The sequence below is a fragment of the Stegostoma tigrinum genome, chromosome 6 (assembly GCF_030684315.1).
Source record: "Stegostoma tigrinum isolate sSteTig4 chromosome 6, sSteTig4.hap1, whole genome shotgun sequence".
NCBI lineage: Eukaryota > Metazoa > Chordata > Chondrichthyes > Orectolobiformes > Stegostomatidae > Stegostoma > Stegostoma tigrinum.
In genome coordinates, this window is record NC_081359.1 from 18,132,366 (window position 1) to 18,159,536 (window position 27,171).

At 43.0% G+C, this 27,171-nt stretch overlaps 1 protein-coding gene across 1 annotated transcript in view; it reads right to left on the bottom strand.

Moving 5' to 3' along the window:
• The window catches only part of LOC125453044 (FERM, ARHGEF and pleckstrin domain-containing protein 1), a 262,857-nt gene that overhangs the window by 28,585 nt on the left and 207,101 nt on the right, over nucleotides 1-27,171 (bottom strand). The window contains exons 14-19 of the mRNA XM_048532094.2: nucleotides 23,251-23,438; nucleotides 17,657-17,746; nucleotides 14,708-14,841; nucleotides 12,319-12,400; nucleotides 10,197-10,434; nucleotides 4,372-4,502 (exon numbers count right to left, since the gene is read on the bottom strand). Of these exons, the coding sequence (XP_048388051.1) occupies nucleotides 4,372-4,502; nucleotides 10,197-10,434; nucleotides 12,319-12,400; nucleotides 14,708-14,841; nucleotides 17,657-17,746; nucleotides 23,251-23,438 (863 nt within the window). The remainder of the gene's footprint in view (nucleotides 1-4,371; nucleotides 4,503-10,196; nucleotides 10,435-12,318; nucleotides 12,401-14,707; nucleotides 14,842-17,656; nucleotides 17,747-23,250; nucleotides 23,439-27,171) is intronic.

Here is a 27,171-nt window from a genome sequence, read left to right on the forward strand (position 1 = left end):
CCCGGCCTCATCGCAAGGCCAACCCTCCCTCTTGTCCCCACCTCCTTGACCTAATACCTGTCTGTCTTCTCTCCCGCCTGTCCGCGCCCCCCACCTCCACCTCACTGAACAATCCCCACCACTGCACTCACCTAGCACCATCCCACCTGCCCTCCCCTCCTCTCTCGCTTTATTTCTGAGCTCCCTTGCCCCCCCCCTCGCCATTTCTGAAGAACGGTCTCGACCTGAAATGTCATCTTTCCTAATTCTCTGTTGCTGTCTGACCTGTTGTGTTCATCCAGCCCCACACTGTGTTAGGCCTGGTCTGGCTTCTTTGTGAGCCCACCAATGTGGTAGACTTGGGTAGGAAAGGTTTGGACAAATTTGGGCCAAACACAGGCAGGTGAGACTAGTTTAATTTAGAGACATAGTCAGCGTGGGCTGGTTGGACTGAAGGGTCTGTATCCATGCCAAATGACTCTATAACTTTTAACTGCCCTCTGGCTAATTAGAAATGACCAATAAATGCTGCTTGGCTAACGTCACCCACATTCCAGGAATGAACAAGTGGAAACTAATTTCCACACTTCTGTACGTCAACCCTCAAATTTGTACATTCCGTCGCAGCTAACAGCACACTCAGGATTGCAGCTTCAATTTATTGAAACTGATCGGGAAAGCCTCAGTGAAAGGGCTCAAAATCTGAATGAAATGTCTTCACTGATGACAGTGTGTGCAATGACTGAATGAAAGGCATTTGCTTCTATATTCTCCTGTGCCTAGGTTTTATCGTGGGTCATTTTACAAAACAGTAATTTGCATTTCTGTAGAGCCCTACGTGAGATTGAATATTGCTGGAAAGCAAAGGCATACGGCTGAATCTTCAGAAATCTGTGTCTCGTTGCAGCAATATTCACGTCCTGTATCCCTGAGAGAAATCGGACCGAGTCTGATACCACACACCAGAGTCTGGATTATGTGCTCCACTGATAGTGTGGGAATATAGAATCCCGCGGAGGGATTTCTGGCAGATAGCTTCCTAGCCCTGATCCGTCAGAAATTTCCAGAAGGCAGTAGAAGTGTCATACAGCTTGACCACCCTGGCTGTTTAAGAGTTCATTTGCCTGCCATTGTCACTTTGCTGATGACAGGAGGAGACCCAATGAAATCAGCAATGACTATGGGAGTCCCCATTCTTGGGGATCCCCCTGGGCTCACAGCTCTCTGAGGTCACCTTGCCTCCATTAACCCTCTGCCCTGGCCTCTTGAACCTGGCTCCCCAAATGCCTAGCAATACGCCCCACCCTCAGTTCCCTTGTCACAACACTCAACCAAACCCGTCTTCCTTCCCGGCATCTTTCAGTACCTGAAGGGACTGTTCTTTCTGCAACACTGCAAAACCCATTCTTCCTCCCACGGTAGTATTTTATACAGGATCAGGAGTTGGAACATTTTCCTTTTTATCTCTTCTCTCTTCACAAACCAAGCAATTTTCTACACTGCCTTCACAGTTTACAATGTGCTCATATCTACAGTGAGCAGATCTAGCACAGATTGAGTGATCGCTTTGTAGAACATTTCCATTCAGTTTGTGAGTCTGCCGTTTTAACTCTCACTTTTGCTCTCACATTGGCAACTCTGTCCTCTGATGTCCCGCAGTGTTCCAAACAAATTCAATGTAAACTCTAGGGACACCATCTCGCCTCATTTACAGCTTTCCCAAATCAACATGCGTGTGATAATCTCAGACAGTAAACTTCTGAAGCCCGTTTTGTTTCTTGGATCTTTGCTAGTTTTGATTTTAACCTGTTTTTTAGTTTTACTCCCAGGAGACAGCTGTTCATTGTCCTGGCCATTTACACCTTTACTAGGCACAACTTGTTGTTCTTTACTTGTCCCATGGCCCTTTAGTTTCACAACATGAATACTTTCACCATTTAATCTCGTTTTCCGCTCTAACACAGCCCTTCTCTTTTTGTTCTTTCTCCCACCTTGTTTCAAACGCTGTTGCATCTCTAACTTTTTTTCCAGTGTTGGAGCATCAGCTCTGTTTCCCTTTCTGTGAATGTTTGAGTGTTTCCAACATTTGCTGTTTTAATTTTAAGTATTTCGGATTAGCAGAGGGTGAGTAGTATTGAGAAAATGTAACCTGAAGATTGGCTGCGCTCGTATCTGTGATTTGGAACTTAGTGTTGAAAGTGTGGTACATTAGATTTAGATTTTTTTTCATTGTCATGCGTACTCAACTACAGAATTACAATGGTACATTTCACGCGTCTAATGGCTCCGCACACTGCATCATCTTAGGTACAAAGTATCTAGGTACAAAAAATTCAGATCAAGTGACCCAAGACTAATTATTTCAGACAAGATAATAATCAACACTAACATTTTCAGGAGTAAATAACACCAACTTAATAAATACATTTCTCATGATGCAAAAATCTTCTTAAACAAGAGATAGTGGTCGTATCAGAGGACCAGATTAATGCACTGGGGATATTAGATCACATCCCATCACAGCAGCAGGTGGACTATTGTCTCAGTGAACTGATGTGAAAGGTCATCTGGAAAAGCTCAGTGGAGAGAAACCAGAGTTAACGTCTCATTTCATTTCTGATGAAGGGCCACTGAACCCAAAATGTTAACTCTGATTTCTCTCCAATGATGCTGCCAGACCTGCTGATCTTTTCCAGCAATTTCTGCTTTTGTTTCTGATTTCCAGCATCAGCAGTTCTTTTGGTTTTTACTTAAAAGTGCCCCTGTTTCAGGGGAACGAAATCTGCTGCCCTTACCAGGTCCAGCCTACACATTGCTCCAGTCACACAGCCAAGTGCTTGGCTCTCTGCTGTTCTCTGCAATGGTGTGACAAGTCAATCAGTTCAAAAGCTATTTCAGATTTGTAGCAAATACTAGTGTTTCCAGCAATGTCCCCATTCCATGAAATAAAGAGTTTTTTTAACCCCTTATATCAACTTTGTCTCGGATCAAGAGAGGTAACAAAACATATCTGTTTCAAAGCCAAAGATCCAAAACTTCCTTTCCTTGCTCCCAAGTTTTCCTCTGAGGAATATGAGGCCGCTCAGGCCCTTTGAGTCTGTTCCATCATTCAATTCAATCCTTAATTCTATCGACCCAACTTGGTTCCATATCCCTCAATCTCCTGGCCAAACAGAATGTATCACTTTCAACTATGACACTTCCGACTAGTTCACAGCATCAACATATTTTTATAGGAGAAAATTCCAGATTTCCATTCCCCCTGGTTGTGAGGAAGTGCTCTTTGATGTTACACTGCATGGCCAGGTTCTAATCTCAATGTTTATTCCCCCCGTTTTGGATTCCCTTCAGCAGAGGAAGTAGTTTCTCTCTATCAAATCCTTTAGAATTGCAAGTTTGCCTGGAAAACTGGTATATGCATCAGAGATAATGGGAACTGCAGATGCTGGAGAATCCGAGACAACAAAGTGTGGAGCTGGATGAACACAGCAGGTCAAGCAGCATCTTAGGAGCACAAAAGCTGACGTTTCGGGCCTAGACCCTTCATCAGAAAAGGGGCATGGGAGAGGGTTCTGAAATAAATAAGGAGAGAGGGGGAGGCGGATCGAAGGTGGATAGAGGAGAAGATAGATGGGGAGGAGACAGACAAGCTAAAGGGGTGGGGATGGAGTCTGTAGAGGTGAGTGTAGGTGAGGAGGTAGGGAGGGGATAGGTCAGTTTGGGGAGGACAGACAGGTCAAGGGAGCAAGATGAGATTAGGAGGCAGGAAATGGAGATGCGGCTTGAGGTGGGAGGAGGGGATAGGTGAGAGGAAGAACAGGTTAGGGAGGTGTACCAGTTGTGGCGTTCACCTGCACATCTGCCAATGTGGTATACTGCATCCGCTGTTCCTGTTGTGGTTCCTCTACGTTGGGGAAACCAAGCGGAGGCTTGAAGACTGCTTGGCAGAACACCTATACTCTGTTCACAATAAACAACTGCACCTCCCAGTCGCGTAACATTTCAACTCCCGCTCGCATTCCTTAGACGACATGTCCATCCTGGGCCTCTTGCAGTGCCACAACGATGCCACCCTAAGGTGCCACACTTTGTTATCTGGTAAATGCATCATGTCTGCGTAATTTAACTCAGCACCAAGTGCATTCTGAAATTTAATTCCTATCAAATTTGAATTTTATTTTCTCATGGTAGCCTAAGGCTTTGCTGTCTTCCACCGATGTTCTGTGATTAAGCTTACAGCTCGTGGACAAAATTGTAGGCAAAGTCTTGGAGAGTGCCAGGATGGATCAATAGCTTCACTTGATGGAGAGAGAAGCTTGACACCTATTGCAATGATATTTTAAATAACACACTTTTTTTTGAAAAAAGGCAGTTTAATAAATAAGAACGTACCCTGCCAGGAATAACCAGATTATCAATCCCAATCAAATCCCTCTTCAGTTCAACAAGCTTCTGAAAGTTCTCCATTTTGATCATGGTGCCATGGAGTTGAGCTACCAGTTCTGCTACTTCTGCTAATGCAGCTAAAAGGGGAAGAAAAAGAAAAGACTTGCATTTCTGTAGCACCTTACAACAACCTCAGCATCAATCCAAACCTGCCCATGAAGTACTTCTGCACTGTAGTCATCATTGTAAAGTATAAAATGCAGCAGTTAATTTGCATACAGAAAGATCTCATAAATAGCAACGTGATAGTGACCTGATGATCTATTTTTATGATGTTAGTTGAGGAATACTTTTTTGCCTGGACACAAGGGAGATTTACTTGACCATTGCTGGAAAAAAAGGACGTCCTGTTGAAGCTTTTTGTCTTCCACTCATCAGGATGGAGACAAGAATCCCAAATTTCAAAGGAAGCACCAATATATACTGCAAGAAAAAAAGCTGCAGGTTGATTGGTAAGTGAACTCTGATTGCTTGATGTGTTCCAATGGAGAATACACCTGGGAACTATTGTTTCTCCATGCTTCAGTTCAGTTCTACAAAGATGCAATATCTCTGGTTTTCCTGCAGAGGTCAAGTTCCTGTGCATGAAGATATGCAGATGCTAGTAAATACAAGTGAGGCACAATGCAAACCCCAGTGACGCCTGAAATTTAGTTCCTAGTATAATTCTTAAAATTGCTGCTCCCTTCCAAATATGAAAAGTCCTGATGATTGCCAACAAGTTTTCACAGCATCTCTCTTTTCTCAACAAGGCTCAGGTTCTGTACTAGCCAGCGATTATCCCCTTCAAGATGGTGGACAATTGGCTCTTTTACAACAACCATGGCCAGATTTTTAGAGATGCACCATAGAAAGTATTCTGGATGCATCACAGCTTGGTATGGCAACTGCTTTGCCCAGGACCATAACAGGCTACAGAGAGTTGTGAACACAGCCCAGTCCATCATGTAAGCCCACCTGCCATCCACTGGCTCCATCTACAATTCTCGCTGCCAACATCATCAAAGACCCCTCAAACTCCAGTTATAATCTCTTCTAAATGCTTCCAATGGGCACTAGGTACACAAACTTAAACACACCCACCCACAGATTCAAGGATAGCATCTTCTCTGCTGTTATTAGACTTCTGAACGGACCTCTCAAATTTGAAATTTAATGTTGATCTCACCCTTTGTGCACCTTCTCTGCAGCCATAGCATTGTGTTCCTCATTCGGTTCTATTACCCGAATGCACTTTGTAGGGTCTGTACTGCGCACAAAACAAAACTCTTCACTACAGCTAGGCACATTGGCAATAATCAATCAAATCAAATCCAAAAGATTGGCCACTGCTTATATTTTTGACACACAAAACAAAAAGTTCAGAACTCTAAGGGGTTAAAAGGCAGGCTTTTTGTTCTTTACAGCATCAAACCTTCTAACATGATGCAGTAGAGACAATTTAATAATTTTTTCAAAAACAATCATACCTCTATCAAAGTCTATGTTGTATTCTTTGACCATTGACATGCTGTTCGTGAGTGTTGCTGCCACCTTGTGGCAGTTCACATGGGCAGTTCCTCATTTCCAGCAGGAACACTACTTGAGAATAACCCTAACATTTATCCATTGTCAACTGGTAATGATTGATTTTATGTTGTTAAGATTCCTGTCTCTTACATAAAAATACAATTACAGCCTTTAGTTTTCAGGATTGTTGACTTAAAGTAAGAGAGAGGGCTACACCGGTGGTGAGGTTTAGAAAGGGAATAACAGCTTAGAATCTTGGCTGAGGAGTTCATGAAAAGGCCACAATTAGAGAAGTGCAGAGATATCAGAGAGATGTCAGGGCCAACAGAGATTACAGAGATAGGGAGGGGCAAGGCCATGAAATTAAACCAAGGCATTTAAGCTAAGTGGCCTAGCAATGATTCAGTTGTGCCAAAAATCATTCTACGTGCACCAATGAGACTACTAAATGGTTCAGTATAGTTGTAAAAGTTATTTTCAGTGATTTTAAATCAATTGACTCACTGAAAACCATTTTAGTTTTGGCAATACAACACATTTCAAGCAGCAGTAATAAAACCGTTTAAGGTTCCTTGTCTCAAGTGCGTTAAGGAATACTCCCTAATGGAAAGAGTTACAGTTTATTCTGCTTCCCAAATGCACTGGTCCTTGGAAGGTTTTACTTTTGTTATATGCAGATTTATTTTAATGAATAATTTATGTGGAATCATTCCCCTGCTATTCCCAGCAAGTTTCAAGTACAATTGGGAGATTCCAACCCATGATTCTTAAACAGACTCTCGGATTTATTTGAACCATTTTGTTGAGAATGTGCTGTGAAGCTTGGGAATGATATCACATTCACTGCTATTTAGACACTTCAAGGCAAATTAATCAGCGACTTATAAATCTTCAGGCCTCAAAATTCTGCAGCCTTCCACAGAGCTGCCTCTGTGTATTACAATGAACTGGAGACATCATTAAATTCTACCTCTACATCATATCCTCAGCTCTACCACATGATGTGACTAGATTAAAGTCACTTCCCTATGCTTATTCTGAATAACGATGCCGCACTCACTATAATTATTCTGTTCTTGTAAAATTAATCTCCCACCTCAGGATAATCAGCATTCGCTTCTAAATAATTCAAGTCATCAGCATGATTGCTGACAGGAAGCCAGATTCCCAATTTAAGCAAGGATAACTTATTTCTCTGCATTAATCCTTCCTTCTCTGTCATACAGCACCAGACTAATCCCATCACTGGATGTATCAAGGCAAACCTTTCATAGTGCATGTTCATCTTGAAAGCACGTCCTGCCTCCCTGCCAATGTGGCCATAACCAGAACTAAAATGAGAATTGGGCTAACATATGAATTAGGTGGAGGAGGTCATTCAATAAGCTCATGATTGACCTGCTTATGACCTCACCTCCATTCTTGTTAGACAAGAATCTACCTTCAAAATATTCAACACCGCCATCATTCTCTGGGGAGTAGGATTCCACAGACTTAAGATGTTGCAAGAAAAACAATTCTCATCTCCCTCACAACTGGGAGACTCCTTATTTTTAAACCGCTTTGTCCAGTTCTCACTCCTACCGCAAGGGGAAACATGATTCAGCATGTACTTTGTGAAATCCCCTCAAAAACTTCTCGTTTCAACAAGATCATTCTTCTAAACTTCAATGGATACAACTTGTCTAACCTTTTCACAAACAACAGCTCTCTCCAGCCCCTTGCTACTCAAGAACTGTATCCAGTTCTGGTCACCATATCTTGGGCAGGATGTAAGGGTCCTCGAGAAAACATAGAGATTTACTAATGATGAAGGACACAAGCTAGAAGGTGGATGGGGCAATTCTCCTTGGAGCTTATGAAGGTGGAGGAACATTGGACAGCAATGCACGAGGTCAACAAGGAAAAGCTGTTTCCATGAGGACACTGACTCAGGGACACAAATTGAAGGTTTTGTCAGAGAAATCAAACAAGGCCCTGGAGCAATTTCAAGGAAACAGGAAAGAACTTAAACAAGGAATTAGGGGGGCTAAAATGGGCTATGAAAGATCCTTGGAAAGAAGGATTAAGGAGAATCCCACAGCATTTTATATGTATATTAGGAGCAAGAGGGTAACTAGCGAATAGATAGGTCCACTCGAGGACAAAGGAGGAAATTTATGTTTGGAGCCCAAAGAAATGGGTTAGGTCCTTAGGGAGTATTTACATCAATATTCAGCAAGGAGGAGGACATGGATGATTGTAGGATTAGGAAGGGGTATGTTGATATTCTGGGCCATGTCAGCATTAAAAAGTAGGTGGTGTTAGCTGTTTTGAAAAACCTTAAGGTTCCTAGTGCCTGATGGGAACGATCCCAGGATACTAAGGGAGGCAATAGAGGAGATTATTGCGTCCTCGACAGAGATCCGAGTATCTTCTTTAGCCACAGGTGAGGTCCCAGATGACTGGAGAATAGCCAATGCTGTTCCTTTGCTTCAGAAGTGCAACAGGGACGATCCACGAAATTAGAGACCAGTGAGGTTTACAACAGTGGTAGGGAGATTATTGGAGAAGATGCTTAGGGACAAGATTTACTTGCACTTGGAGAAGAATGGGCTTATTAGGGATGGCCAGCGTGGTTTTATGTGGGGGAGCTCTTGTCTCACAAATTTGAGTGAAATGTCTGAGAAAGTGACGTAGAAGATTGATGAGGGCATGGGGTTTGACAAAGCTGGTCCAGAAGATTAAGTCACATGGCATCTATGGCAAGACTGTAGGTTAGATACAAAATTGGCTTGGTCATAGAAGACATAGGGTAGTTGTGGAGGGTGTTCTGATTAATGGTCTGCAGCCGGTGGTTTTTCACAAGCAGTAGTGCTGGGACCTCCATTGACTGTATGTATATAAATGATTTGGATGAAAATGCAGGTGGTCTGATCCATAAATTTGCAGACTTCATGAAAATTGGTGGAGTTGTGGATAGTGAGGAAGGTTGTCAATGGATACAGCAGGATATAGATCAGTTGGAAAGTTGGGTGGAGAAACAGCAGATGGAGTGTAATTCAGACAAGTGTGAGGTGATGCATTTTGGGAGGTTAAATGCAAGAGGAAAGTACACAGTAAATGGCAGACCCATAGCAGCATTGATATACAGAGGGATCTTAGAGAGCAAGTCCATAGCTCCCTGAACGTGGCAACACAAGTGGATAAGGTAGTAAGGAAGGCATATGGCATACTTGCCTTCATTAGTCAGGACACTGAATAAAACGATTGGCAAGGCATGTTGCAACTGTAATAAAATGCCAGTTAGGCCACATTTAGAGCATTGTGTGCAGCTGGTCACCACCTTGTGGGAAGGATGTGGAAGCTCTGGAGATGATACAAAACAGGATTACCAGGATGTTATGTGGATTAGTGTATTAGCTATAAGGAGTGGTTGGGCAAACTTGGATTGATTTCACCAGAGCATTGGAGTCTGAGGGGCATTTTGTTTTTACACAGTGGGTATTAGGTGCCTGGGATGTGCTGCCTGGTGAGGTGGTAGAAATAGATACCATAGCAACATTTAAGAGGCATTCAGACAGACACATGAAAGTCAATCAATAGAGGGATATGGACCATGTGCAGGCAGATGGGATTATTTTAGAATAGCATCATGGTTGGTGCAGAAATGGTGGGCTGAGGGGCCTGTTCCTGTACTGTACTGTTCAATGTTATTCAGGGGGGAATGGAAGGAAGAACCTTTTGTTGTAAGGAGTGTTAATGAACTAGAATTCAATCCCAATGAAATCAAAGAAAATTAATGCCTTCAAAATAGAATTGGATGGGCATTTAATGCTCTTGCAGGGCCCCAGGAATCGAGGGGTGTGTGTGTGTGTGTGTGTGTGTGTGTGTGTGTGTGTGTGTGCGCGCGCGCGCGCATGTGCATGTGTGTATATGCGTGTGTTTGTGTGTGTGCGTGTGCATGGATTGGTGTGTGTGTGCGCACACACACGTATGCATGTGTACATGTATGGATGTGTTTGTGTGTGTGTACAGGCGTGTGCATGTGCGTGTATGTGTGTTTGCCCTATGCTTGTCTGTGTCTGTGCGTGAGAGACAGAGAGTGAGTGAGAGTATGTGCAAGCGTGTGTGTGTGTGTGTGTGTGTGTGTGTGTGTGTGTGTGTGTGTGTGTACATACACATGCGTGTCTGTGTGGGACCCTCTGGATTGATTCTGCCACAGCCTAAGAATCCTCGAACACATACTGCAAGCGGTTCTGTGCTCGGACTCACATCCGTACCTCGTGAATCTCGGAAGTCTACGTGAGTAGGTGGGTAGTGTTTGCACAGCCTCTCCAGGATCTGTTTGTAATGCATCAGCCGGTGGAGGGGCCTCAGGAAAAATATGTTGAGGGGAAGGTAGCAGACTTTCTGTTGCTCAAAGTCCCAGCACACAGCTTCCAGCTTCCTGGAGTTACGGATAGCTTTCTCCAGCTCCATCAGAATCTCACCATGCTTCTGTAGATGCACTGAAAATTGCTGCAACAATAAGAAATGAACAGAGTCCGTTATGGAACACTACAATAAACAGCCTGTCCGCACAGACGGCTCGTCCTCTGAACATTACTTGGGTTTCCTGTCTATTGGAGCATGTTAGAAACATCTCCCCTGCCATATTTGCAGTCTCACAATTCAGGGGGCCTTTGAATTTATTTTTATTATTCATTCATAGCATGTAGGCATTGCTGGCTAGGACAGCATTTACTGCCCATCCCTAATTGCTCAAAGAGCCGTAAAGTCAACTGTGTTTGTGTGGTCATGGAGTCACAGGTAGGCCAGACCAGGTAAGGATGGTAGATTTCCTTCCCTATAGGACATTTATGACTCTTGTAACAACCAACAATTGCTGACAATCTTCTTTAGGCTAGCTTTTCATTTCCAGATTTGTTTCAAATTCAAATTTCATCAAAGGCCAAAGTGAGATTTTAACCTCAATCTACAGAATATTAGCTGGGGGGGGGGGGGGGGGGGGGGGGGGGGGGGGGGGGGAGAGTGGGCAAGGGTCTGGGATGAATTGTTGAGTGACATTACCAATGTTCCATCGACTACCCAGAACGTGTAGGATTGGGCACTGGTGAGGGTGAGGCTGCCAATGGGTAAATATTCCATATGTGCAGGGAAGCAGAATTCTGGACTTCCCTCCACGGGGAATTCCATTGCAGGAGATATCTGTCACTTCAATTACGTTAAGGAGGCTGAAAGCTTCAGACTTTGATCTGTTTTTCCCGTTTAATTACAGCCTTTCTGGATTGCCCGGGTTTTCAGAAACCTAATAGCTCGTCTGTGATGAAACTAAACAAAAAGTGCATTGCTACCATGTATTTCATGACTTCAAGACATCTGACGTGATTCGCAATGAAGAACCTCGTCACTGACACTATGTGTGCAGTAGGGTCTCACAAACAGCCAGGTGATTAATGATAATCTATTTTTAGCAACGTTCTTTGAGAGACGAACGTTGGCCAGAACAATGGGGGAGAAATTGCCTGCTTTTCTTCCAACAGTAACATGGGAGCTTTCCCATCAACCTATGTGGTTAGACAGGGCTTCATTTTGACTTCTCACCTGAACAACAACATCTCCAACAAGGGAACACACTCTCAGTAATCCGCTGGGAGTATCAGCATCGATTGCTGTGAACATGTTTCTGGAGTGAGATGTAAACATCCAATCGTTCTGACACAGAGGTAAGACCGTGACACCAATGTATAACCAAACCCAGTTTAGTGACATTTTACTTAAGTAGTACAGAAATCTGAGAAAGGAGAAACACGCTGCCAAAGCTTTTCATCTTCCACTCAACAGATCAACCGCAACGTCAAATTTGAAATGATCACAACAGCTCTTCTTCAGGAGAAAAAGGTGCTAATTGTAAAGTTGACAAAGTGTGAAGCTAGATGAACACCCTCTCTGATGAAGGCTCTAGGCCTGAAACGTCAGCTTTTGTGCTCCTGAGATGCTGCTTGGCCTGCTGTGTTCATCCAGCTCCACACTTTGTTATCTTGGATTCTCCAGCATCTGCAGTTCCCATTATCACTAATTGTAAAGTTGACTCTGTTTCACTAATAACAATGCCTTGGCCAATGAGGTAGTACAGATCCCAGATAAATAAAAACAAATGTAAGGCTGGAACATATTCGTCTTCCTTATAGCGAAGGGGTCTTGCTTCTGAATGTATGCCGCTCTTAATATGCATACATTATCAACTCTTAAATTGGTGTTTTGTAGCTATTAGTTCAATCAGGATTGTTCATCAAGTGATGCCCAATCAGCAAATCATACTGTAAGTGCTGATATTGTGTTTTTTGAGTTTTTATACAATTTCTACAAGCAATTTCAAATGTTGTGAGCGTGGACACTCACCTTCATACTCCGCAAATTTTTTAGCATCACATCTCCAATCCTTTGGTAATCGCCTTTAATATGAGCATTTGATCTTCCTTCCCTGTGATTATACAGAGAAACAAAAATAAAACATGAAATGTATATAAATCAACATTTCCTATAACTTTAAAGATCAACGTTATTTACCACAAGAAGAATTTGAACGAGTCCCAATTCTTTTTTATGAATATTAGTTTTAACTTATACAATGCTCAAAATATTGTTCTTAAAATTGTAATTAAAATTCTAGAGTTCTATATAAAACAATACATTGGTTACCCAAACGTTAACCAGCCTAGAATCACTCTTTTGGTTTAATATTTTCAGTTATTGCTCCTCCTTTTTGTAAAATTTCTCACAAGTTTTGAGCATTAAATGTCCTGTTTGTTCGTCTTTCATTTTTGTGACTAACTCTCAACCTAATGTTCCAGGGCTGTTCATCTGTTCAACCCTGCAGACTTCAATTTATATTCTTCACATTTTCAAAGTTGCAGACAGTTGAGCTACCTCGACTCTTTTCAATCTTATTCTTGTTTGCAGTTCCATGGTTGAAGAGTGCCTGATTGAAAGATTGTGTTCTCTTCATCAGGAATGTACCATACAACTGCCACTGATAAGATAATAACATGGATTACTTATTCAAACATACAATTATATACTAGTAATGGTAACTGGGAGGTTAAGTGGTCTTCTGATTTGTACACCTGCTGCTGTGCTCTGTCTACGAAGTCAGAGGAATATAACATCTTTTAATTGAATACTGCCTGACTATCTGCAGAACAAGATAATAGGTACATTCCAGGCCCTCAAGGGGTCTCTATCTGGTCAGTGCTGGTGAAATCACTCTGCCAGCTCTCATCCCACTGTCCACATGGGCAAAGCAGCCATTTCATTCCCAAGCAGAGAGAATTGATCCCACTGTCCATGTGGGAGCCGCTGTCATTCATCAATTGCTTGAAGTAAAATCCTTAGAAGCTGATGACAAACGAACTGCAGGAAATTTGCTCCCACTGGAACGCCTTCTCCCTTCGTTTCTCTCAAGGGTTAAAATAAAACCCTTCAGAAAATGTCCTAGTCACATGTGCTTTGGCTTTAAAGAGGAGTTCAGCTGGAAAGTGCTAGTGGCAATGTTTTGTAAAAAAACGCATTTTAAAGTATAATCCCTCTTGATGCCCATCCATTGACAACAAACAGGAGCTTTACCAATGCATCCAATTTTGCCGAAGGTTAGAAGTGAATCAATCATATCTTACCACACCAAAGGTGGCTTGTGCCTAAACATTGCTTTGAAAGGGCTATCCAATCGGCTGCAGTCCAATGTCTCTATACCACAACCCTGGAATTTTACTTTAACTTGGTTCCTCTTTTAAAGTTACGACTGAATCTATTTACACTGCCCTTTCAGGCTGTATCCAGATTGCAACAAATCATCTCCAATTTTTGTTCTCGCATTCACAGTAAAAACTCCCTCTGCCTGTGCATTACTCATTGGGCAAGTCAATCTCAAGGTACTAAGAGATGGTTTGAAAACGTCGAAGTAACCAGGCAAATAGGTTCCAGTTTTTTGTTTCTGTCTTTTGACATTCAGAAAGACATTGAGATCCAAAACTTCTGCACTTACTTTGCAGCCACGGTATAGACTTAAAGAGGGAGGATCCAAACCTCCATTTACAAGGACCCCTGCAAATAAGATACACGAACGGTGGGCATTGATATATGGGAAATAGTGAAACAAAATCAGAAATTGCTGGTAAAGCTCAGCAGGTCTGGCAACTTCTGTGGAGAGAAAGCTGAATTTAAATGTTTCGGACCTAGTGACCCTTCTTCAGAAAACCTCTGAAGAAGGGTCACCGGACCTGAACATTAACTCCGCTTTCTCTGTACAGATGCTGTCAGGCCTGCTGAGTTTTTCTAGAAATTCTGATTCTGATTTCTACCATCCACAGTTTGGTTTTCTTTGGTGTACCTTGGACGTTATCACTGATGGTGACAATGTCTGCTACTGACTATTTGGAAAGTCAATGGATGAGTCAAGGAAAGGTTCAACCAGTCCAGAGAAGGCTCAGAGAATACAGAGGCAAATGTAATAGGTCATGTTTTGTCAGAATGGGAATCCTGAGCAACTCTAGGCTATTCTTAACACAGAACTGCAAACCACAGGCATTTGAAATGGAAGGGTCTCACAGCAATAGTCTCACACCTGGCTTCGCAGCTCTCGGGCTCTTGGGTGACAAGTAACAGCAACAAATACTCAGCTGGAAACTTGTATTGGCTTCTTTGATGGAACAATCTAATGTCTGGGGATATAAGCACTGGAGGTGAAAAGGGAATCCGGGAGATGCTTTCCCAAATGCAACAAAGGCCTTACCAAAGTGCAAGTCTTTGCTCAATCTCCTTCAGAAAGCCAGTATGGAACTTGTACAGTGGATTAAAATTCGAGAACAGCAAAGTTTTCAACGGTTCTGGCATTACATCATCTTTGGCCACAGCACTTTGAAAACACTGCAAGAGAGATAACGAAAACACGAGGTGGGAATGATTGATTCTGACGTTACTGGACTACAGGAACAGTAAAGGGTACATGCAACCAATGTGTACACAGTCATTCATTAAAATTAAGAAGATTCTTCACAACTGATGTGGAGTAGTCTCTGCTAACGGAGAGATTTTTTTTTGAAAATTGAACTTCAATTCTACAAGCTGCAATGGCGGAACTTGAACCCATGCCCCAGGGGCATTAGCCTGGGCACCTAGATGACTAGTCCAGCGACAATACCATTATACCACTATCTTCATACAGACTGGATTGTGTGCATGAACTTTGGTCTAACTGAGGTGGTGGAATAGACATTCTGGACTGACAAGATCGAGTGAGCTGAAAGAGCCTTCTTCATCCAGATCTAACTTGTGACTCCTGTGAATTTGTACTAAATTGCTTGTATCCCATGAATAACCATTGCTAGGGATTAATCTGAGCAATTATTCGTGGCTGTCATGTTGCAAATTTCCAACGTTATTAAGTAAATTAAACAGATAATGGAATCATTGTGAAATAGACAGTAAAGTGAGACACACAAACAATTATATTGTAGAGTCTTGTCACTCGAGGACAGGTTAATGGCTACAGAACGGAACTTAATTGTTTTTTCAGAGCATTTGCAATAAAATTGATAAGGGCCAAACCTAATCTTTTCCTTTTATTCAATTTCCTGTTTTGAAGTAATTTTGAAACTGAATCAATTTGTTCCAATGTCTAACTTTAGTGGGAGGTACGCTGCATTTGGTTTAAATATTTAGCCAAGAAACAACAGATATCAGAGAAAATGATTTTGAAAGAAATGTGTGTTTATCTCAAGGTTTCTCCTTGACCAACTTTTGCAATGCAATAGCTGCATTTATATAACACCTTGTAAAGGTGTTGTGGAACAAAATTTCTGAACAAATCATATGAAGGAGTCAAAAGGAGTCAGAAGCGAGTGCGATTTCGGGACATAATTACAGGGCTTGTCAGCGGAAGGTCTATGATGGACTGATTAATATCCAGAATGCACATTCAGTCAAAATTAAGGGGGATGAGGACATCGTTGGCAGGTGGAGCTCCAGGGCTGGAGTTGGTTATGTAGTGGAGGGGTGGGGGGAGTCAAGTTATTTCGACAAAACCTACAATAATAATCTTAAATGTCATGGAACTCTGCCGTCTTTAATTAAGATTCTTCATTTTTCCTTGTTTTTGCGGATGAACTTGAACCAGAAGTCAATAACCAGCACCTTAATTCTACCAAGTTTAAATAATACATCTGTCCCACAAAGAATTAACAATATCTTTGGTTGAATAAGATAAGAGATTTTATTGTGGAACTGCCTGTTTGGAATGATGACAAATGGTGTCTCTCCAAAACTTGTTTGCTTTCAACACAAGTCAGGAGTGTGATGGATCACTCCCCACTTGCCTGGATGGGTGCAGCCCCAACAACACAGAAGAAGCTTGACACCATCCAGACAAAGCAGCCTATTTGACTGGTACCAAATTAAACATTCACTCCCTTCACCACCGATACTCGGCAGCAGCAGTGTGTACCCTCTACAACAGGCAATGCAGTAACTCACTAAAGCTCCTTCAACAGGGCCAGCCAAACCCACAACCTCTACCCGCTTTCGAAGGACAAGACAGCAGATGCATGAACATCATGATCTGCACGATGTGGAGGTGTCGGTGTTAGACTGGGGCGGACAAACTCAGAAGTTGCACGATGCCAGGGTATAGTCCAACAGGTTTACTTGGAGTCACACAAGCTTTCAGGAGTGCAGCCCCTCCATCAGGTGCAGTGCTACATGTACCCAGAGTTCATAGGCAGAGAGATCAAAGGATCGTACAACTGGTGTGGGTGGAGTGTCAGATGATAAGTCTCTGCAGGTGACCAAGAGAGTTAAACGGTGGAGAAAAAGTGTCAACAGCTGAATAGCCAGTGAAGGGATGACCTATAATCTGACTAAGTGAGGCAGCGAGATAATCGCAAGAACTTAAAAATAAGGTGGTGCTGGGGACTAACTAAATGACTGGAATCGCATGCTGAACTGAAAACTGTACAAACTAATCAAGGTCAAGAGATCATAACAATTTATCAAAGTGATGCTGTCAAAACAGGAAGATTTTACAGACACAATATGGAGGGGTCACCTGTAGGATAACATAGATATACACCTATAAACAAACACACAGATATAGAGCTACATACACGTAAACTAACACACACCTACATACATGTACACAGACACACAGCTACACACTGATATTCATGTACATACACACAGATATACATCTATATATGTGTACATAGACAGACAAATATACAACTACATATTTGTATACAAACACACAGATATACACCAACAATCAAGTACACAGGCACACAATATACACCGACATTCATGTACACATATGCACAGATATACACCTATATATGTACAAAGGTATACACCTACAAATGTGTACACAGACATATACAAACAGACACAACGACTTACAGACGAACACAAAGGCACACAGAGGAAAAGCAGTCATGCCAGACACAGAAAAACAGACCATGATTCAGACAGCCAAGCAATGTAATAAATCAACCAGTGAAACTCCCCTCTCGAGTCATTGAAGGGATTAGCATTTTCAAACAGCAAACAAAAGGAACTTTCCTCCCTCAGCAAAATCAGAAAACTTAAGGTGCCTCTTCCCCATTCTTTATCACGAATACTGCAACACTTGGCCTTCCTGTAAAACACAGTCACTGCCTTAGTTTCTTAGTTAGTTAGAGCTGCTCCTTACCAACGTGATGACTTCAAGATCCTTAAGGTAGGTTCGTTCTGTAGTGGAAATTTCTTTGGCGATAAAATAGGCTTTGTCTGCTGGGAACCGCTGCAAAAATTCAGAACACCACATGTCCAACAGGTCAGTAACTGTTTCTGACTTCTTCCTGCAGTTTATCTATATAGTATTGCCCAGAACAAACAGCAGGAAGCATTGATAGAGGCAACGCAAAGACTAACAGTTCATGGAAAGGATGTAAATCAAAACAAAAAATGAGCAACATAAAGCCCGTAGCTTTTATGATTCTAGACACCCCAAACACAGCCAATTAGTTTTGAAATGGGAGTCCCCATTATGTAAGAAGCAAGAAGGTGATTTGCATTCAGGAAGTTCCTACAAACAGCAATGAGGTAATGACCCGGTTATCTGTTTCTTTGTGTGTTGATTGTGGGGTAACTATAAAACAAACCATAAATCCATATGAGAGAGGTTGACAGAGATGCTACATAGAAAATAACATGGAAGAGACCTTTAAGGCCAAACACTGCAGGCATGCGTTTATTCTCGACTTGATTCTCCTCCCATATCCAATTTGATCATCATTACTCTTGATTCCCCTCTCCCTTTTCTGGCTGTCTAGTTTCACTTTAAATGTATTCATCTTAACTAGTGTTAGTGAGTACTACATTCTCACCACTCCGGGCAAAGAATTTCCTCCTGAATTCCCTTTTGAAATCCTTGGTGACTGCTTTATATGGGTGGCTTTAACATTTGCTCTTCCCCACAACAGGAAACATTTGTTGTGTGTACATTCCAGTAAAACAGAACAATAAATATTACAAATGTCAGTCATTGGGACTTTGGCCCTACAGCAGGGACCAGAGAATTATTAGTGGGACGTCGCACTCAAAGGGAAGTGTTGTAAGGAGGTCACTCTAACTTAAACAAAATAAATGTGACACTTTAATTGGCATCTTAAGAGTGCTGAGGAAGGGAAAACTCAGAATATGATGACATAAAATATGGTAGAAGATGGCAAAGGTTTGCAGGCAGACAGGAAATCAAAACCTCACGAGCCTTAACTCAAGTTGTTGGTAAAAAAAAGATTCTAATATAGGAAGAAATTACTGAGCATTTGGAGAAATAGGAGTTAATTAAAATAAACAGATCTCACAACTGGCAAAATTTAAAGAATTCTTTACAGAAATAAAGAGTGATAGGAGAGAAAATATGCAGTGGGAGTGATTTAAATGGATTTTCATTTGAGAAGGTACCACAGAGATTTACAGCAATAATAATAGTCTCAGCCATGACCAAACTGTAGTGCTCTCAAAAGTTTGAGAGAATCAGAAGATAGTAGATTAAGCTGAGACTGTTGTGCTCAAAAGGCTAGGCTGACCCTGCCAATGCTGTAAGGAGGAAAAACTGGCCTGTTGAAAGTGCTATCTGTCAGATAAGACACATTGAGCAAATCAGCTGTCTGAGGTGGAAATTAAAGTTCCCAGTCATAATTACAAAGAAGAGCAGGGCAGTGATGCTGATGCTGGAGGAAAGGAGCTGAAAAATAGGGAGGTTATGCTGCAGCTGTATAGCGTGTTGGTGAGGCCACACCTGGAGTACTGTGTACAGTTATGGTCTCCAGCCTTGGGAAAGGATATAGTGGCATTGGAGGGGGTACAGAGGAGGTTCACCAGGTTGATTCCGGAGCCGACAGGATTGGCTTATGAGGAGGGATTGAGTAGGCTGGGATTATACTCCTTGGAATCTAGAGGAATGAGGGGGAATCTTATAGAAACATTTAAAATTATGAAAGGAATAAACAAGATAGGAGAAGGGAGGTTGTTTCCACTGGTGGGTAAAACTAGAACCAGGGGGCACAGCATCACAATAAGGGAGGCCAGATTTAAGACGGAGTTGAGGAAGAACTTCTTCACCCAAATGCTTGTGAATTTGTGGAATCCCCTGCCTAGTGAAGCAGTTGAGGCTATCTTGTGAATGTTTTTAAGGCAAAGATAGATAGATTTTTGAACAGTCAGGGAATTAAGGAAATATGGTGAGTGGACGGATAAGTGGAGCTCAGTCCATCGAAAAGATCAGCCATGATCGTATTGAACGGCAGGGCAGGCTCGAGGGGCCAGATGGCCTACTCCTGCTCCTAGTTCTTATGTTCTTATATTTATCCCATAAGCAAGATTGCAAAAATAGAGTTTCAGATCATTAGCACTACCCTGACTGTGAGGGCTTACTGGGTTCAGACTGACTGCTGCATATGGTAACTGTGGGTAGAAGGATATGGTAGACATTCCTATTTCTGTGGCTGGGCCAAAGTGCTCAACTAGTTTACTCATGGTAGAGAAGCAACTCCCTTTGAAGCTTAAAATAGTATCAGAGATAATGGGAACTGCAGATGCTGGAGAATTCCAAGATAATAAAATGTGAGGCTGGATGAACACAGCAGGCCAAGCAGCATCTCAGGAGCACAAAAGCTGACGTTTCGGGCCTAGACCCTTCATCAGAGAGGGGGATGGGGAGAGGGAACTGGAATAAATAGGGAGAGAGGGGGAGGCGGACCGAAGATGGAGAGTAAAGAAGATAGGTGGAGAGAGTATAGATGGGGAGGTAGGGAGGGGATAGGTCAGTCCAGGGAAGACGGACAGGTCAAGGAGGTGGGATGAGGTTAGTAGGTAGATGGGAGTGCGGCTTGGGGTGGGAGGAAGGGATGGGTGAGAGGAAGAACCGGTTAGGGAGGCAGAGACAGGTTGGACTGGTTTTGGGATGCAGTGGGTGGGGGGGGAAGAGCTGGGCTGGTTGTGTGGTGCAATGGGGGGAGGGGATGAACTGGGCTGGTTTAGGGATGCAGTAGGGGAAGGGGAGATTTTGAAACTGGTGAAGTCCACATTGATACCATGAGGCTGCAGGGTTCCCAGGCGGAATATGAGTTGCTGTTCCTGCAACCTTCGGGTGGCATCATTGTGGCAGTGCAGGAGGCCCATGATGGACTTGTCGTCTAGAGAATGGGAGGGGTAGTGGAGATGGTTTGCGACTGGGAGGTGCAGTTGTTTGTTGCGAACTGAGCGGAGGTGTTCTGCAAAGCGGTCTCCAAGCCTCCGCTTGGTTTCCCCAATGTAGAGGAAGCCGCACCGGGTACAGTGGATGCAGTATACCACATTGGCAGATGTGCAGGTGAACCTCTGCTTAATGTGGAATGTCATCTTGGGGCCTGGGATAGGGGTGAGGGAGGAGGTGTGGGGGCAAGTGTAGCATTTCCTGCGGTTGCAGGGGAAGGTGCCGGGTGTGGTGGGGTTGGAGGGCAGTGTGGAGCGAACAAGGGAGTCACGGAGAGAGTGGTCTCTCCGGAAAGCAGACAGGGGTGGGGATGGAAAAATGTCTTGGGTGGTGGGGTCGGATTGTAGATGGCGGAAGTGTCGGAGGATGATGCGTTGTATCCGGAGGTTGGTAGGGTGGTGTGTGAGAACGAGGGGGATCCTCTTAGGGCGGTTGTGGTGGGGGCGGGGTGTGAGGGATGTGTTGCGGGAAATACGGGAGACGTGGTCAAGGGCGTTCTCGATCACTGTGGGGGAAAAGTTGCGGTCCTTAAAGAACTTGGACATCTGGGATGTGCGGGAGTGGAATGTCTTATCGTGGGAGCAGATGCGGCGGAGGCGGAGGAATTGGGAATAGGGGATGGAATTTTTGCAGGAGGGTGGGTGGGAGGAGGTGTATTCTAGGTAGCTGTGGGAGTCGGTGGGCTTGAAATGGACATCAGTTACAAGCTGGTTGCCTGAGATGGAGACTGAGAGGTCCAGGAAGGTGAGGGATGTGCTGGAGATGGCCCAGGTGAACTGAAGGTTGGGTGGAAGGTGTTGGTGAAGTGGATGAACTGTTCGAGCTCCTCTGGGGAGCAAGAGGCGGCGCCGATACAGTCATCAATGTAACAGAGGAAGAGGTGGGGTTTGGGGCCTGTGTAGGTGCGGAAGAGGGACTGTTCCACGTAACCTACAAAGAGGCAGGCATAGCTGGGGCCCATGCGGGTGCCCATGGCCACCCCCTTAGTCTGTAGGAAGTGGGAGGAATCGAAAGAGAAGTTGTTGAGGGTGAGGACGAGTTCGGCTAGGCGGATGAGGGTGTCGGTGGAGGGGGACTGGTCAGGCCTACGGGACAGGAAGAAGCGGAGGGCCTTGAGGCCATCTGCATGCGGAATACAGGTGTATAGGGACTGGACGTCCATGGTGAAAATGAGGTGGTGGGGGCCAGGAAATTGGAAGTCCTGGAGGAGGTGGAGGGCGTGGGTGGTAGTAATCCAGAGGTTATTGCTTTGGGGAGATGGTTCAAACCCCTCTATGGCAGATCATGAAATTTAATTTAATTATTAAGATCTGCAATTGATGCCAACTCCAGTAATGCTGACAAGAAACTTTCTTCAATTTTCATAAAAATATGGCTATTTCTCTAATGTTATTTGAGAAAGGAACTCTATTGGCCTAACCTGGTGTAGCCTACATGTTTTTTGTATTCATTCAAAGGACGTGGGTGCCCCTGGCTGGGCCAGTATTTCTGGCCCGTCCCTAGTTGCCCTTGAGAAAGCGGTGTTGAGCCTCCTACTTGAAAGCTGGAATTCATGTGCTGGAGTTAGATCCACAGTGCCCTTCGAAAGGGAAATCCAGGGTTTTGACTCAGTGACACTGAAGTAATATGATGTATTCCCAAATCAGGATGACTCCCTATTACAGACTGTTGTGGAGGATAGATCACAAAGTATTTAAGGAGGAGATATGGGGAATTTTGAAATATCAGGGAGATGACAGCTATGCTGAGTTGGTGCAAAGAATCAAGGCCTAGGGTAGTCACGCTTGCCCTTGTTGAGTGGGGGGGGGGGGGTGAGGGGGGCGGTCAGGCTGGATGGACTGAATGGTCTAATCCTGTTCCTATTCCTTACGTTTTTCCCTGTTGTACGATGAAGCCTGAATACTACAGGGTTTTGGTGAGACTACATTTGGACTACTTTGCACAGTTTTCGTCCCCACGTTTAAGGAAGGACATATCTGCGCAAGAAATAGTACAGTAATGACTCATTAGATCTGTCCCTGGGATAAGGGGCTTGTCCAGTGATGAGAGGCAGAATTAAGTGGGCTTTTAGTGTCTGGAGTTGGAGATGAGCACATTGAGGCATACATGATACGAAGAAAACTTGATAGATCACAGCCGAAAGATTGTATCTGCTGGGTGGGGAGCCTAAAACACGGGGGTCACAATCTCAGTTAAGTGACCAATCATTTAAGACTCAGATAAAAAGAAATTACTTCACTCAAATGGTTCTGCATCTTTGGCATTGTCTACGCCAGCAGTTCATGGATACTCACAGCTCAAAATACTTAAGGATGCGACAAGATGATATTTGGTCACTTTGGAAATCAAAGGATATGAAGTGCATAACTGGAAATGAAGCCCTAAATGAACCATGAATATACTGAATGGTGGAGCTACACGTTTTAATCTTGCTCTGAGTTCTTGTGAAATCTGATTTCTTGCAGCAAACCGCTGTTGTTGGCTTGACAATGACATTATTGGTCTCTGAGACTGCCAGGTTGGGGCAAGTGTAATCAATGTCAAACCTTTCTCCTCATTTCTTCTTCATCATCAGTCTTGACACATGCTGCATCTGTCAAGAGTGGAGTCATCAGTGGTGAGTGCTGTTTGCCGTCTGGGCTCAGGCGAGGAGACAGCGAGAGATTCGGAACACCGGGAGCACTTTGTGAATTCAGTGAGAGTTCTGACACATGTGGACTGCCCACCAGGGAACCTGGAACAAGCAAGGAATGTCAGGCTTATATTTTCAATATCCAGTACATATAGAACATTACAATTGACTGGAAATATGTATATATATAAAATATAATGTTTCTGCCCATATATGTATGTAAATGTATAAAATATCAAGAAACACTTAGGTATATTCAAAAACCAGAAATAAGAAAAACGCACTTTTACAGATTAAAGACTTCACTTGAGAATGTTTTTCTCATGACCACCAGACGTCTTAACACACTTTACTACGAATTAAGTATTTCTTGAAATACAGTCACTGTTTTAATGTAGGAAACATTGTCACTAGTTTGCACTCAGCCAAGTCCCACATGTTAGTGAGAATGTTTTCAGATGTGGCCAGGCCACCAGGGAGAAGGTTCCATGAGATCCTTTATGTTAGCTTGAGGTAGCATATGCCCCCTTAGTTTTGTGTCTCAGCTGAAAGATGCTGCAGCTGACTGCACTTCCCCAGTACAGCACCTTGTGCTCAAGCTTAAAGCTAGGGCTTTGTGATTCAGAGGCTAGCATGCTACCTACTGAGCCTCATCTGACTCACAAAGTTTAGTAATCCCACACTACTTATCTCACATACTGAAAGCAACCAAAACTAGATACTGAATTCATAAATTTCTACAAATTAATCCTTTTCATCACTACTAAGTTGAAGAAGAAAGAGAGTTAGAGTAGAAAAGTGCATTCACATTTTTAAGAGGTAGTAAGAACAGCCAATGCTGGAGTCAAAGATAACACAGTGTGCAGCTGGAGGAACATGGCAAGCCAGACAGCATGAGAGGAGCAGGAAAGCTGACGTTTCGGGTCGGGACCCTTCTTCAGAAGATTTCTGAAGAAGGTCCCAACCCAAAACATCAGCTTCACATTTTTAAGGGTGCGATTGGAAAATGCAATTATTTAGATGCTCATCAGTACTGACACATATTTCAAATTCTGTCAGAAGGAGATTAAGTACTCATTTGGTATGATTCAAGGGTGGGGAGCGTGCAAGGGAGTGGTTTAGCTTTCTTTGGGTAAAGATCTGTGAAAATGTGACGAGCTGAATGATTTCTCACAGTGCTGCAATAACCGAACACCTCAACTTAAAAATTCCTTCTTGCAGGTTTAAAAGATCCTTAGCTGTTCTGAGGGAATTTGGGGATTCAAGGCATGTTCAGTTACTTTTCACTCACAAGGATATCTATGCTGTACATTGTCCTCTCTGTAATATTTCCTTGCATTGCAAACAAAAGACAAGGCCAGGAAGAAGCAGAACTGTGGTGTGGACACATGAATGCTGTAAACAAGTCATCCCTTAATTTTAACAGGCACATGGAAACTGTCACTAAAACATTCTTCAGCAATAAATAATGAGGATGAGTAGTGATACTTTAAGATTAGCAGATGCACATCAGATTTCTGAAGACACCATCTGTGTTGTGGCAGGATAAATATTCCCATGGCAACATGACAGGGGACCCAAGGATTGAAGGCAGAAATTTGATGGGGAATATTGTCTAGATCTTCAGCATCACTGCCAGTTTCGTCAATTCCAATTCTGGTTACGCTGTGCTTTACAATCCAGATTGAACAGTTCAACGGTACAAGTGTGCACATGTATGTGTGTTGGGTATATGCGTTTGTGAGCATTTGTAAGCCTGTAAGTGTATAATGATGTGGTTTCCTCCTACAAATAATCAATGGCTGATTATCCATGCAATGTTTGAAAACAAGAAGGTCTTTAAAGCTTCCCACTGACAGTGCAGATATAACGCCTCCCCCACCCCACCCCACCCCCAGCAACTGGATATAATGGCACTTGCACTGAGCTGCATTAAGATTAGTGCAAGGCTTCTAACCCAGATGGAATGATTTGAGATAGAAATATTCCTGCTAGAATGATGGATGGGGAATAAAAATTGTTGTACCACCTCTTCCGCTTTTTAAAAAGGGTCATCAAATATAGTATAATACCTGGGCACGAGGCATTCCAAATTATGAACATGATGTAGTACGAAAATAAGGGTAGTGTCCAGAAGCCTCAGGTTCAAGTTCCATTTGAGGACTTGTTGACCAAAGTAGGTCTGTTCATGACATGATTAAATATGTGCAGTATCAAGGTGTGTAAATCCTTCCAACAAATACCAAGGGAAGTAGCAAGGGTAAGGAGAGGTTCCTACTCCATATGTGGAAAGGAGTATGATTGAAATAGACTATAGCTCTCTCTTTAGTACAACCATGATGTGGAGGTGCTGGTAATGGATTGGGTGGACAAGATCAGAAATCACATGAGACCAGGTTATAGTCCAACAGGTTTATTTGTAATCACAAGCTTTCTGAACACTGCCTCTTCATCAGGCGAAGATCTGACGAAGGGGCAGTGCTCCAAAAGCTTGCGACTTCAAGTAAACCTGTTGGACTATACCCTGGTGTGGTGTGACTTTAGTATGACCATGCACAGCTCTGGGCCACAACATGCATGTAGCCACAGCAACTCAGACTCCCTGGAGGGCAAACTGGCCTCAGTTGGGTGGACAGTCATTGTGGATCCAATAGGTGCCAACAGTATGGGTTCAAATCCTGAACCAATGTTCATCAATATCCTTGGATACATCGAACTAACGTGTTTGTAACACAAGGAAATGTAAATTTCCGTGGGAAACAACAACATTTCCCATTTAAATTCAAGGCTATATTCTGTCTTGTGCAACCTCGCCTTAGTACAGATTACCTGATCAGAAAGTACAATTGGAGTGGAACAGTTAAAAGTGCCAGTGCTGCTTAAAAAGAAAGACTTACATTTATGTAGCACCTTTCGTAATCACCGGTGCAAACACATTTTGCAACCAACGAAGTACTTTAGCAGTCCTGGTTGTAATTAGGATATGCAACAACCCAAATTAGCACACAGCAAATTCCCACAAACAGCAATTTGATAGTGACCAGATGTTTCAGTGATGTTCTTTGAGGTTTGAATAGACAGACTGTGGAGAAATTGCCTACTTTTTTTTAAAAGTAATGTAAGGGATCTTTTAGGCTTATCTGAAAGGGCAAATAGGACCTCTAATGTCTTGTCCAAATGGCAAGATGTATGGACGGAATGCCAAGCAGCCCCAAACTGATGTAAAACCTACTTACTAAGACAATCCTCTCTTTAACTGGTGGATCACTATCCTGAAGTAAACCATGTTCTGAAGTGCAGGTAGGCTTCACTTCACCAAGATCAAATCTATTGATTTTAGTGTATGTTTGTATACATTCTCATCAAAAAGAATGGAACACCTCATGCGAAACAGCAAGAGAAAACTCATTATGTGAGTGACACATTCTACCAATAGGGTGTTGCCATCAGTTCAAAAAGATGCTCTGTCTCCCACACAATTGAGCAATATCATGTATGAACTTGTGATGGCGTGATGTCTGGTACGTAGCCATACATCCCAAAGACTGCCTGATCAAATCAAATGTGATGACTGTTCATATTGGAAAGGGCAGAAACTGTACACAACCTGACTGTGTTTGCAAAGCCAGAACAAGATATCTGCTGTTTGATGTGATTTCATGATTAGACAGCAGTTAATGAGCAACTCTGAGTGTGAATAACCACAATAAAAACCTATTCAGATAATCAATCAAACCTGTAACATTGTTCTTTTGCTAAAAGTAATGTACATTCATGCAGAGGAATCTGACCTCTCCAAACAAAAGGAATATGTTCAAACCTTGAGGTTTGTTGA